This window comes from Conger conger, chromosome 9 (assembly GCF_963514075.1).
Source record: "Conger conger chromosome 9, fConCon1.1, whole genome shotgun sequence".
Lineage (NCBI taxonomy): Eukaryota > Metazoa > Chordata > Actinopteri > Anguilliformes > Congridae > Conger > Conger conger.
Genome location: NC_083768.1, coordinates 14,246,373 through 14,260,481, shown reverse-complemented (window position 1 = coordinate 14,260,481; position 14,109 = coordinate 14,246,373). Strand labels below are relative to the sequence as shown.

Genomic DNA, 14,109 nt, shown 5'->3' with positions numbered 1-14,109 from the left:
CATACACACTCTCTCTCGATCTCGCTCAATTTCTCACACACACTCCCTCTCTCACACACACACTCTCTCTCGATCTCTCTCAATTTCTCACACACACTCCCTCTCTCACACACACACTCTCTCTCGATCTCTCTCTTGATCTCTCACACACACTCTCTCTCACACACACTCTCTCTCTCTCTCTCTCTCACTCTCTCATACACACACTCTCTCTCTCTCTCTCTCAATTTCTCACACTCCCTCTCTCACACACACACTCTCTCTTGATCTCTCTCTCGATCTCTCACACACACTCTCTCTCACACACACACACACTCTCTCTCGCCCTCTCTTACACACACTCTCTCCCATCGTCTCTGTAGTGTTTCCCAGGGTGCCTCACCATACAGATCAGGACTGTGCTGTGTGTGTTTATCGTGTTCTTAATATACGCCGTGGCCCAGGCATGTGTGGTGAGTCAATGCACACACATACACGTGTATCACACATCCATGTACAGTATGTGTGCAGTAACATACGCAATATACAATGTCTGACATTTACAAACATTCATTCAGCCCTGTTCATGCCCTTTAAATACATGTTATGCATTTGCATGTATTTATCTATACATCAAGTGTAAAATGGGTTGCTTATCTCTCACTTTTATGATTTATAGCTCTGGGAAACCTACATATATCTTCAGCACTTATTGTGTATTATTACTTATACAGCTGAGGGAAGGCATTACTGTATATACTGTCTGTACAAAATACAGTGCCGTGAGAAAGTATTTTTCCCTTTTCCTTTATTACTTCATATTCGTCACATTGAATGGTTTCAAATCTTTAGACAAAATATAATATTCGATGTTTTGTTGCCGTTATTGCTGCTAAAGGTAATGCAACCAGTTAAGTTTAATGGGTGATTACTTTTTCACAGGGGGATATATGTGTTTGAAAACTTTTGTTTTGTCTTTACTCAGCTTCCCTATGTCTGATATTACCTTGTGTCTAAAGATGAAAGTGTTCATTGTGACAGATATGCAGTAACAAAGTAAATTAGAGTGTGTGCAGATATGCAGTGACAGAGTAAATTACAGTGTGTGTGCAGATATGCAGTAACAGAGTAAATTAGAGTGTGTGCAGATATGCAGTGACAGAGTAAGTTACAGTGTGTGTGCAGATATGCAGTGACAGAGTAAGGTAGAGTGTGTGCAGATATGCAGTGACAGAGTAAATTAGAGTGTGTGCAGATATGCAGTGACAGAGTAAGTTACAGTGTGTGTGCAGATATGCAGTGACAGAGTAAGGTAGAGTGTGTGCAGATATGCAGTGACAGAGTAAGGTAGCGCGTGTGTGCCCCTTGCTCCAGGCCGGCTGCATGCCGTGGCTTTGGGGCAGGGACTCGGCCAGCTCCATCGTCATCCTGGAGGCGGACGGGGCCAACCGCACCATGGCGGAGCTGCCCTGCGACGGGGCCCGCTACGCCTTCCTGTCCTGCGCCGGGGGGGCCCTCACGCTCGCACTCTTCCTCCGCGTCTCCTGGCTGCCAAAGATCATCCTCCTCTTCCTCCTCAGTGTCTTATACATAACCGTGCTGGAGGTCAGCGGGTTCAGGCTGTCCGTCGGGTGGGTGACGCCTCCTGTCCCGGCTGTCTGTTGCCCAGAAACACATTTTTTCCGTTATTAGTGATTCTTTAAGTATATACATATCAATATATGTACTGGGCTGGCACAAACACTATTTAATACTATTACTTGTTCAACACAAATTATATCTTCATCTTTGCTTGTATTTTTATACACTCAGTGAGCACTTTATTCTGCTGCTGTAGCCTATCCACTTAAGAGTTATGATGCATTATGTGTTCAGAGATGCTCTTCTGCATACCACTGTTGTAATGTGTGGTTATTTGCATTACTGTAACCTTCCTGTCAGCTTTGACCAGTCTGGCCATTCTCCTCTGACCTCTCTCATTAACAACGCGTTTTTGCCCGCAGAACTACTTATCATTGGATGTTTTTTGTTTTTGACACCATCATCTGCAAACTTTTGAGACTAGTGTGCATAAAAATCACAGGACTGTTACAGGCACCTACAATCCATTTTGCCCCCATTCTGACATTTGGTCTGAAAAACAGCTGAACCTTTTGACCATGTCTGCATGCTTGTATGCATTTAGTTGCTGTCACATGATTGGCTGATTAATTATTTGCATTAACAAGCTGGTGTACGGGTCTACCTAATAAAGTGCTCACTGAGTGTATAATTATTACATATTACAGTTACTCATACAGCACTGTAGTGTTTGTGGCAGTGTGTATGAGTGTGTTGATGTGTCCACAGTGCTGTATGAGTGTGTTGGTGTGTCTCTGTAGTGTTTGTGGCAGTGTGTATGAGTGTGTTGATGTGTCCACAGTGCTGAATGAGTGTGTTGGTGTGTCTCTGTAGTGTTTGTGGCAGTGTGTATGAGTGTGTTGGTGTGTCTCTGTAGTGTTTGTGGCAGTGTGTATGAGTGTGTTGGTGTGTCTCTGTAGTGTTTGTGGCAGTGTGTATGAGTGTGTTGGTGTGTCTCCACAGTGCTGTATGAGTGTGTTGGTGTCTCCACAGTGCGGGGCTGTTCCACATTCGGGGCTTTGAGCCCATCCTGTCCATCCTGCTCTTCGCTGGCACCCTGGCCCTGCACTCCCGCCAGCTGGACCTCAAACTACGCCTCGACTACCTCTGGGCTGCGCAGGTGAGCACCAGCCAATCACGTCCACTGTCACAGTAACCGTGCCAACGCATCAGAATGTGTGGGTGTGAGCACGCATGTTTTTGTGTGTCTGTGTGGGTGTGAGCACGCATGTTTTTGTGTGTCTGCCTGAGCGTGCATATTTTTGTGTCTGTGTGCATGAGTGTGTGCGCATGTTTTTGTGAGTGTGTGTGTGTGTGTTGGTATGCAAGTGCGTGTGTGCACAGGCATTAGAAAGCATTTGTTCGCTGCTTTCCTTTCCTTACCGCAGTAGAGTGCTAGCTGCTGTTTACTGGAATGTTCCTCAGCTCAGTGCTTCGGTCCTTGCTCTTTGTGGTCAGACCGTGAGCTCAGGCCGTGCGTACGGGGTCAGACTGGTCCACTCCCTCGCCTGCTTCCGCCCAGCCTCCTGTAGTTCCGCTTACCTCATTTTTCAGGGGTATCCAGGAGGGGGCAGAGAGTTTTTTGGGTATAATCCTGTTTTTTGGAACATGATTAAATTCAGCGGCTGGAACAGGAGCTGTGTGGCAATCTGAACTTCAAACAGGCGGGGCGGAGACTTTTTTTTGGAAGCTAAACCAGCCAACCTGAAAAAAGAGTTCCTGCCACCCACAAGCACCTCTCCCCTGTTGTTCTTGGCCACAGCTACTGTATGATGGCTGAACCTTTATGAACTTCTGCCCGTGAGAATGACTTTTTTCACAAGTTTCAGAGTTAAGTATCTGAAAGGCCCAGTTGATCCAACTCTGATAAGCTGTCATTCCCAGTCATAGAGAAATCCCTGAGTCTGTTGTCTTAGCTTGAGTCCAGCTCTGTAAAGCGTCTTTGAGATAGTTTTATGTAAAAAGCACTATACAAATAGAACTAACTCAGCTGACTGTGTGTGTGTGTGTGTGTGTGTGTGTGCATGTGTGTGTATGCGTGTGTGTGTTCTCAGGCAGAAGAGGAGAGAGACGGCATGGAGAAGGTGAAGCTGGATAATAAGAGGATTCTGTTTAACCTCCTGCCTGTGCATGTGGCCCAGCACTTCCTCTTGTCTAACCCCAGAAACATGGTGAGTCTCCAGCACTGTGTGAGTGTGTGAGTGTGAGTGTCCTCACCAGGTAGCAAAAACAAGTGTGTGTGAGTGCAGGTGTGTATGTATGCATGCGTATGTGTGTGTGTGCAGGTGTGTATGTATGCATGCGTATGTGTGTGTGTGCAGATGTGTATGTATGTGTGAGAGTGTGTGTGTGTGTGTGTGTGTGTGTGTGTGTGTGTGTGTGTGTGTGTGTGTGTGTGTGTGTGTGTGTGTGTGTGTGTGCAGGTGTGTATGTATGCGTGAGTGTGTGTGGCGGCCTGTAGCGTAGTGGTTAAGGTAAATGACTGGGACACGCAAAGTCGGTGGTTCTAATCCTGGTGTAGCCACAATAAGATCTGCACAGCCGTTGGGCCCTTGAGCAGGGCCCTTAACCCTGCATTGCTCCAGGGGAGGACTGTCTCCTGCTTAGTCTAATCAACTGTACTTCGCTGTGGATAAGAGCGTCTGCCAAATGCCAATAATGTAATGTAATATGTAATGTGTGTGTGTGCAGGTGTGTTTGTATGCGTGAGTGTGTGTGTTTGTGTGTGTATGTGGTTATGAATGCATGAGTGTGTGTGCGTGTGTGTGAGAGAGTTTCTCAGGTTTGGTTTCAGTCCCAGTTCCCAGTGCACTATGTAACTGTCCCCTCCTCCTCCCCACAGGACCTGTACTACCAGTCCTACGCCCAGGTGGGGGTGCTGTTCGCCTCCATCCCCAACTTCAATGACTTCTACATCGAGCTGGACGGCAACAACATGGGGGTGGAGTGCCTGCGTCTCCTCAACGAGATCATCGCCGATTTCGACGAGGTCAGCCCGTCAATTTAACGCCCGACAAAAACTGTCACCAGAGAGCACAGTTTCCCCTGCATGCAAGTGACATACAATGACGGAGCATTAAAAGCCATGACAGAAGGCTTTTTTCATGATTATTTTTCGCTTGAGAAAACTATTCCAACATTCCAACAGTCCACAAATCGCAATGTAGGAAAAAAGTTTCCATAGCTTCAGGAAGTTTAGTCTCTAGTCGTGCACAACACGCTCCCTGTGGTTTCCACCCACTCTTTGAGTATAAACACAAGCCCTGCTTTTTCAGCTCATGGATAAGGAGTGCTACAGGGACATCGAGAAGATTAAGACCATCGGGAGCACGTACATGGCAGCTGTGGGCCTGGTGCCTACCATTGGAACCAAGGTAAGGGTGTGTGTGTATGTGTGTGTGTGAGAGTGTGTGAGAGTGTGTGTGTGTGTGTGTACGTGTGTGCATGCCTGTGCGTGTGCGCGTGGTTAGGGATGACTTCTGCGGCCACTCAGAAATTAAAACCTGTTTTTAGTTTCACTGTAGCTTTTTATAAAACTCAGCTGCCTGGACGTATGAATCATACTAGGCAGATTGAAAAGGAGCTGTATGCTGATGGAGATGTCCACACTGTGAATGAAAAGCATTTGCACTCGCTTATCCTTCTGTCTTCTGAAATTATCATCTTGTTTTCATGCATTTAACTTCTCTTTATCTTCGTCTGTGACACAGGCCAAAAAGTCGATCGTCACACATTTAAGCACAGTGGCAGACTATGCCATCGAGATGTTCGACGTCCTCGACGAAATCAACTATCAGTCATACAACGAGTTTGTGCTGAGAGTGGGTAAGTGTTTCAGCAACTATGCTTCAGCAAAGAAAATATGACCAATTTCAAGTGGGAATTGAATAATGCTTGAGGAACTGGACAGGAATGCAGTACGAGGGGGTGGGCAGGGAGGGGGGGCTTTATACTGTTTATATATTATCCAGATTTATTATTATTGTTACTTTTTCCTTCTCTTTTTTCCCTGTTGATGTGTTCATTGTTCTTACCCAACAAGCTATAAATACTGTACAACAGCACACATTTTTTGGAAAGCATATTGAATTGAATTCAGAGAGTGAGTGAGTGAGTGAAAGAGTGAGTGAGTGAATGAGTGAGTGAGTGAGTGAGTGAGTGAAAGAGTGAGTGAGTGAGTGAATGAGTGAGTGAGAGAGTGAGTGAGTGAAAGAGTGAGTGAGTGAAAGAGTGAGTGAGAGAGTGAGTGAGTGAAAGAGTGAGTGAGAGAATGAGTGAGTGAAAGAGTGAGTGAGTGAAAGAGTGAGTGAGAGAGTGAGTGAGAGAATGAGTGAGTGAAAGAGTGAGTGAGTGAAAGAGTGAGTGAGTGAAAGAGTGAGTGAGTGGCGAGAGAGGGAAATGGCAGAGACATGAGAGACCTGCCTCCTGATTGGCTGTCCCCGGTGTGGCCCTCCAGGTGTGAATGTGGGCCCCGTGGTGGCAGGGGTCATAGGGGCCCGCAGACCCCAGTATGACATCTGGGGGAACACCGTCAACGTGGCCAGCAGGATGGACAGCACGGGTATCCCGGGGAAGATACAAGTGAGAAAGACCCACAAGCACACCTGACACCCAGCCAATCATTCATGTTCCACGTTTCAGAGAAATGTTCGAGAAAGGGTTTCCAGCTGGCGCTTTTACCCAGTATCCTCAATGCCTCTCTTTTCTAGTTGTGATACTACTCTGAGCCAAGGGAATATTCTAAAAATAAAACAGAAATATGTCCACAATGTCCTTCCGGGAAGAACAGAGCAACTTCCAAAATGAGCCCCAGTGCTCTGTGAAGACCCCTGTCCTGTTCATTAGCAGCGGCTGTGACAGCTGATAGGCTCCCTGCTTCCCGGTTCACCAATCACATTGAGTTACCAGGCGGAAAAAAAGCGTAATTGGCTGAAATGTGACTGAAAGTGTGAGGGAGACCCAAATACTCTGGGGTTGGTGGAGCCGTATAGTATGCACTATCATATACTATCATATCAGAACAGTTTTATTTTAACAACAGGTTTATTTTAAATGCAGTGACAATGCACTTTCAGATGAGCCGGAAAGATAAACCAGTCTATTCTCTTATATTTGGATCTAGGCTAAATTATTATATGATACTCCATTATAATATACAATACAAAAAAATAATCTTGAATTCTCTCGTTGTCAGTGTGTTCTTCATCGTCCTGCATTCGAGTTCCGCCGCAAATAATCGTGAAAATGTTTTTGATGACACATTTGACCCAGCTCTGGTTTTGCTCTGTTCTCTGGCTCCCCCTGCAGGTCACGGAGGAAGTGTACCGCATGCTGAACAACGACTATGACCTCGTGTGTCGGGGCAAGGTCAGCGTGAAGGGCAAGGGCGAGATGCTGACCTACTTCCTGGAAGGGAAGATCCAGAGCTCCGCCTGCCAGGCCCGGCCGGGCGGGGCCAACGCGGGCGGGGCCAACGCGGGCGGGGCCGCGTACGGGAGGCCCTGCGTCCAGGACCGGGTGGGCGGGGCCTCCCCGTGCCCGGCCCACGGGTCCAACCTTCCGGCGCGGGTGGGCATCAGCCCCAAGAACAGCAGCCCCGCCCTCGCCACCACCGCACTACAATTCCCAGCAACCTCCAGGGCGGCCGTGGAGGAGGTGTGAGGAACGCAGGAATGCAGTGGGGGAGGGGCTGAGAAGCGCTGCTCCTCGCTGACTGTACACTCGCCGGGTGGTCTTAGGCTAATTGCACAACCAAGGGTCCCTCGCTGGCCAACCAAAGAGAAAGCCTGACTGTTCGGACACAAAAGGATTCATTCAAGGGTCTGTCCGCTCTGTCGCCTGGAGGACCCCCGCAGAACCCCAGACCCCGCGCGCTTGCCTGCTGCGTCCGTCTTCTAACTCTCGAATGTTGTCTTTTTCTTAACACGGACCATTTCGAAGCTTTGCTTTGTATGGAATCCTGAGGACTTCTTTTCTTGCTGTTGTCCAGCTGAACACAAGCACATCGGCCGAGGACGGAAGTCTCAAGGCGGGACCACCAGCCTTCAACAAGGACAGTCTCGGGGTCCGCTGGCTTTTCTTGTTCACCTAAAAACCTGTTTATGCCCACGACACCAGGTGAGGTGAGATAAGAGTCGAATGAATCGCTGCTTTAACTGACAGACTTAGCTCTAAGGAACGGAGAACCCCAGCAGGGTCTGTGGCTCTCCAGGACCATTGAGTTAACATAAACACGAGGCTGTTTCCCCACACTACCCAAATACGTAATACTGCCAGGGGCACTCTGATCTGAGCCGAGAGAATCAGCACAAAACCATTTCCACGAGACGCACAACCAGTCTGGGCTAATTAACTACTTTTTTTACTTAGCTTAAAAATTCTGAAATAAATCACCCTTAAGGGAATGGAATGTACTACAATATATTGAAACAGGATATATTATCAAGAGCAGATATTGCAACACTTATCTGTTGCATGAGCAAATATATACGAATTGTCACTTTTGAATATTGCATTGTAATATATATTTTGAAATATATCATCACATTTGCAATGTATTGCAGCATATTCCAGGGATCTTGTTTCACGTTCGGGTACAGTTTGACCTACCCCAGAACCCTCTGTCCTGAAACGGAAACACACTGGCCTGGACCAGAGTGACATTGTGCTACTGCTCATTGGGTCAAATGATTTTATTATAGCTTAGCCAGCTGTGTTGCCAGATCATTCACTGCCCCGGTTGAAAGCCTGCCATCCAATGTCACTGTCCACACACAAACACACACACACCGTTATCTTCTATTTATTTAATCCAATAAGGAGGGCAAATCAAGATAATCCTTGACATTACTTTTAGTAACCTTTCCATCGATTATTATTTTTTGTTTATACCAGATAATGGAACGGTTAGAATTACATAAGAAAGCTATAAGAAATTATTCTATTTTTCATGTACAAGCAAATCCACAGTTGTGGATGTGCAATATGGTAACTGAGAAGCACAACCTGGACTTTCATTCTAAATGGGATCCCTGTTCCCCACACGGTCCCTTGGAGCCTGGTGGAAAGTGTGTGGGTGGATGTGTGCCCTCCCCCTGCTGCTCCAGAACATCACAGAGGTCATACTTCTACAGCCAAGCCTCAAAAATAAAACATTGCAACAATATAGCACTCCCGGCAGAACAGCAGTAATGAATCCCAGTCGACTGGAGTACTATGCTGAATTACAGAGAAACTTGCAGACAAAAATACATCATATTGAATTATATGCAGTAGAGTGTCTTCTCCTGCTGCTAATTATTTTGATGTTTATATAACAAATATTTTTATTTTATAAAAGCTTATATAAGAAATGCTTTCATTATTATTATTATTATTATTATTATTATTATTATTATTATCTATTTATTGCAATATGCTTTTTTGTGTGGTTAGGAGAATAATTTTTGCATGAAAAAGAAAATATGCTTTTGCACTTTGCACTCAGTGTCTCAATTTTGCGTCATGCTTGGCATTATGGGTTTTTTTTCCGATTTTCTATGTGTTTAAATATGAAGGAACTTCATCTTTCACACTTTGCCAGGATTCAGTCTGAACAGACATGCAGCTGAGTAGATTTTCAGCACAGTTCTTTCCGATGCATCACAACATGTCCAATGTTGACAGCTGGATTTAATGCACTGGGCGGGTTAGCTGCTGGGATGGGTTTGAGCTGAATCGCTGGCCTTGACGGTCACGGCGTGTTTGTGTTTGATATAAAGGCTGGTGGGCGTGGCCACAGCGGGAGCAGACCAATGAGACGCGCAGGGCAGAGGGGGAATGTGTGCTAACCTATAGAGCGATGCCCCCGCAGGGTCGGCTGTGTGTTCATGTTAACCCTGTGGCAGTTACCACATCACAGGGAGACATGATGTACACACGGGTACGGACACACAAACACTCTCTCTCTCACACACACACGGACACACGCGCATGTACGCACACAATTACTCTACAGCGGTCTCTCATATACACAAATACACAAACACTCTCTCTCACTCACACACACACACACACACACACATGCACACAGAATGCTCAAAAACACTCTCTCCCTGCTGAAAAAAACAATTCAAGCTAGGTTTTGAAGCAGCTGGTAGCTGGTTTACCAGTTCAGACCAGCTCCAGTAGCTGGTAATTTCAAGCTGGTCATAGCTGGATTTTACACCAGGGTTTACAGATACACGCACACATGTACACGCATAAATGCTCAACAATACTGCAATACACTCATACACACACATGCAAGCACACAAACGCTCTCATCTATTCTCTGACATACATGCAATGGAAGAAAAATAAATACTCAATAACAATCACCCTGGTATGCACACACACACACACACACACACACACACACACAAGAGCACTACAATACTATCTAAGCAAGCAAACTCTCCTGCTTCAAAGTTCCTTTCAATAAAATATTTTTGAAATGACCATTATTTTTGGAGCTCTGCCCCCTTCCCCCTTCATACCTCCCACAGTGTGCTGTGACTTTACTGTCCATCATCATACGAAATACAGCAGTGCTATATGGACAAACCGGGGAAAGAATACATTTTCACATTTTCTCCTTCAGAAGGTGTGTTCTGGGCTTGTTGGTCTCAGCTATATGTATAAAAGGGCTTGTTCTCCCTGGTGTCATCACACCCTGATGCTGTTCACTTTACCACCTTTTCTCAATCTCGCCATTCTGACAAAGGCGTTTTCATTCGCATCAGGAAGGGCCGAGGGCCTTTCCTCGTTCTTACGTTTTCAACGGAACTGAATCGATCGCTAAACCCAAATCTGAGCAGCCGTGGATTCCAGATTCACTGTTGTATTCATGCAGTTTCTCCTGGAATTTAATCACCTGGTAAAATGTTGTAAGTGTGGCTGTTGGTTGGAATCTTGCTTTGCTGCCATTGAGAAGAGTGAAACAGATACATGGTTTGTACACTCAATGAGCACTTTATTAGGTACACCCGCTTGTTAATGCAAATATTTCATCTGCCAATCATGTGGCAGCAACTTAATGCCTAAAAGCATGCAGACATAGTCAAGAGGTTCAGCTGTTTTTCACACCAGAATGGGTAAGAAATGTGAACTTTGACCGTGGAATGATTGTTGGTGCCAGACAGGGTGGTTTGAGTATCTCATAGACGGCTGATCTCCTGGGATTGTCACACACAATAGTCTCTAGAGTTTGCAAAGAATGGTGCGAAAAACAGAAAACATCCTGTGAACCGCAGTTCTGTGGGTAAAAATGCCTTGTTAATGAGAAAGGTCAGTGGAGAAGGGCCAGGCTAGTCAAAGCTGACAGTAATGTCAAAAAACCACACATTACAACAGTGGTATGCAGAAGACCATCTCTGAACACACAACACATTAAACCTCTAAGTGGATAGGCTACAGCAGCAGGAGAGCAATGAGTCAATATTAGAGTCTAATAAATACCTAATAAAGTGCTCAGTAAGTGTATGTGCAAATCAAAGTTAAGGACACAACACTGCTATAAGAGTAACAGACTGTTGTGCTTTTAACGCATCGTGTGGTTTGTGGCAGTTTAATATTACTCTACCCGGTTATGTAAACAGTCCTGCTGCAGGTCACTGGCACAGTAGTCCACTAGTCCACTAGTCCACAGTTTTGGACTGGTGCTGAACTGTTGCAAATTGGATTGACAACAACAGAGGCCGAAATCTGATTGGTGGAAATTTTTCCCAGCTGCCTAGTGGGTGTTGAGGGGGGCCGCTTGGGGGACGGCACAGGAAATGAAGCCACAGTACTTCCTGTTATGTCATAGAGAGGAGCTCTATGCTTCTACAGCACAAGAGCCCTCTGCTCCAAACACTACAGCTTGCTCTGGTTCCCTCCACCTGCTGCCTGGTTCAGTTAACCTCTCTGTGAGAACAAATTAAGTGTAAATGTAGGTATATACAATTTATTGCCTTATTTTTTAAATGTACAGTCTTTAAAATAAATGCCTTTTACATAATCAATTTAATATGCTTACTTGATCTTGCGCATATATGGAGCTACTACACACAATAGACTACAGACTCTGTACAGCTACAGTTGAATAATATCAGTTTTTGTATTCATCCGGATAAATGAGGAGATTTATAAAAGGCAATATTACTCACTTGATTCTGTTGTTCTATCTGCATATACATACATGGCCTTGACATTTATTTCTTTATTACTTCATTCCTTTATTTACTTATTTTCTACATGTTGTAATGATGCGAGTTGTAGAAGTAACAGTCGTAGCAACAGTACATTAGGGAACATGTGGCTGTATTAGTCTTTTTATTGCAATGTCATCACAACACAAAACTTCAATAATTATGAGAAATAATCATTGTAAAGAACTGCCTTCTTCTCATGATTATGGTTATGTTTTTGAGAGAAAAAAAAATTGTGATACTGAACACACGCCAAATGTATATGAAAACTGATTGACATTTTTGGTTAAGGAAAAGCAGCAATAAGCCTTTTAGTTGAAGCTGCCTGTGATGTAACAGTGGCTGGGGTGTTGTAGCTCATGTTTTGCCCGGTTCCTGATGTTAATGCATACAGCATGCTTTATCTGTGTCTGTGCAGGGGAACACTTTAAGTCAATTTATTTAACCTGGGAAGCTCATGTCTGCTAAACTTTGTCCCAGACTTAATCTACTCTCATTGTAGTTTTTTCAGTTTTTTTTTTCCAAACTAAGCAAGTGGTTTTTTGCTGTTGTTTTTCCTTCTTTTTTTTTTCTTCATTGATGGCTGAACTGTACAAAACACAAAAAAAAAGAAAAAAAAGAAAAAAGAAAAAGCACTTTCTTCATTTTCAGCTTAGACTGACTCTTGCCTGATACTAATATGGTGTGAGAGATATCAATATAAACTGTTTTTACTTGCTTTTAAATCAAATACATTTTCTGCCAAAACATTTTGCTTTTTTTAAAGGTTTTTCTATTCGCTGGCAGTTGTATTAGTCCAGGGAGACAATCCAGGGTTTAGGAGACCCATGATTATTTCTATAAATGCATGTGTAACTCCTTCAATTAGTATTCAGTTTGAAGTCAAATATTCATATAGGATATACATATTTAAACATATTGATTTGCTTATTTGCAGTCTTTAGGTCCAGTGATTCCTTTATTTAGTTGAAATTTTCATTTGCAGTCAGGATAAATTTTAATGTGTACTGCTATACCAAACAGAGAAACCACATAAATAGCCACGGTATTTGAAAGAGTGTGAATAGATCTATTGCATGTACAGTGCAGCACGTTTCTGAGACTGTATTCTCAACTGTATTAACTGTATGGATCTGTGCCACTAGGGGGAGCACTTCCTCAATGTACATAAAATACAGTTTTGTTTAGATATTGTTCAATAAATCTCTTTTATATAATGAAACTGTTTTTTTTGTGTGTATGTACTCACACTATAGATAGCTCCAGATAAGATAAAGTTTTTCTCTTTTTAACCTACGCAGCCCTCATGAACTCATGAACCGCAACATTTCCACAACTTTCCAGAACATAAACTTTTAAAGAACATCTGGCCCAAGAAGTTTAAAAGAAATAAATAAACCTGGTGACAGGGAAATTATTTAAATATTCTATCCAGGTTTTGGGCACACCCAAAACCTCCCCAAGAGTGGTGTGATATCAGTCATCCAGGACTCATCTTTGCCCTCTACTTTGCTGGGATGTTGGTTCCAGCCTGTCTTCACCCATGGCTGAAACTGATCCAGAATCAGTCTGAGGTCACTGTACGTTTTTCTGCAGTCAGGGTGCACAGACCCCAGAACTGCAGAAGGATTGGCGGGGGGAGGGACATGCTCCCCAGAAAATTTGTTTTTAAAGAACAGCTGGTTCTTTCTGGTGAATTCTTAGGTAAAATACTACAGATTGCAGTAAGCTATGTTGAAATAATATTATGACATCCACATCTTTATTACCTTAAAAATAACTTTTCCCATCATCATGCTATACTTCATTTTGGGGTTATTTGGCTTGTTTCATAGTACTGTGCTCTAGCCTGCAGCAGTGGTTTCTCCGACAGTGATTAAAAACAGAGGCCTTATCAGCTGACCTGTGAGGAACCGATACAACACAGAATGTCCCAAGATGTTCAGAAGGAATACGGCATTACTGGAAAACATCCAGACGAGACACGTGAGTTATGCAGAGGAAAAAACACCGGCCTTTGTTGCTCAATCAAGTGTTCACTGCGTATGTGAATACATGATTCTAATTGGCTCAGCCTGGGGACAATCAATTGCCCCACACTCAAAAGGAATGAACTGTTGATTTCTCCCATAAATTCCTGGCTTCAGTGTTCCACATGATACCGTCATAAAGTAATAATCATTTCCTTACAGCAAGGATTTCAAAACACAGTCAAGCAGGGTAGCATTGCCCGTGGGTTTTCTGTGAATTCTGTTCAATTAACAACTGATTTGATTAAATCACCTACTTGGTAAGCAGCTCA

General features: G+C 44.1%; 1 protein-coding gene across 1 annotated transcript in view; it reads left to right on the top strand.

The window, feature by feature from the left end:
* Nucleotides 1-7,260, top strand: part of LOC133137554 (adenylate cyclase type 1-like) — a 39,621-nt gene extending 32,361 nt beyond the window's left edge. The window contains exons 12-20 of the mRNA XM_061255886.1: nt 363-452; nt 1,354-1,610; nt 2,593-2,719; nt 3,654-3,770; nt 4,442-4,588; nt 4,875-4,973; nt 5,310-5,424; nt 6,056-6,180; nt 6,907-7,260. Of these exons, the coding sequence (XP_061111870.1) occupies nt 363-452; nt 1,354-1,610; nt 2,593-2,719; nt 3,654-3,770; nt 4,442-4,588; nt 4,875-4,973; nt 5,310-5,424; nt 6,056-6,180; nt 6,907-7,260 (1,431 nt within the window). The remainder of the gene's footprint in view (nt 1-362; nt 453-1,353; nt 1,611-2,592; nt 2,720-3,653; nt 3,771-4,441; nt 4,589-4,874; nt 4,974-5,309; nt 5,425-6,055; nt 6,181-6,906) is intronic.
* The last annotated feature ends 6,849 nt before the right edge of the window (nt 7,261-14,109 follow it).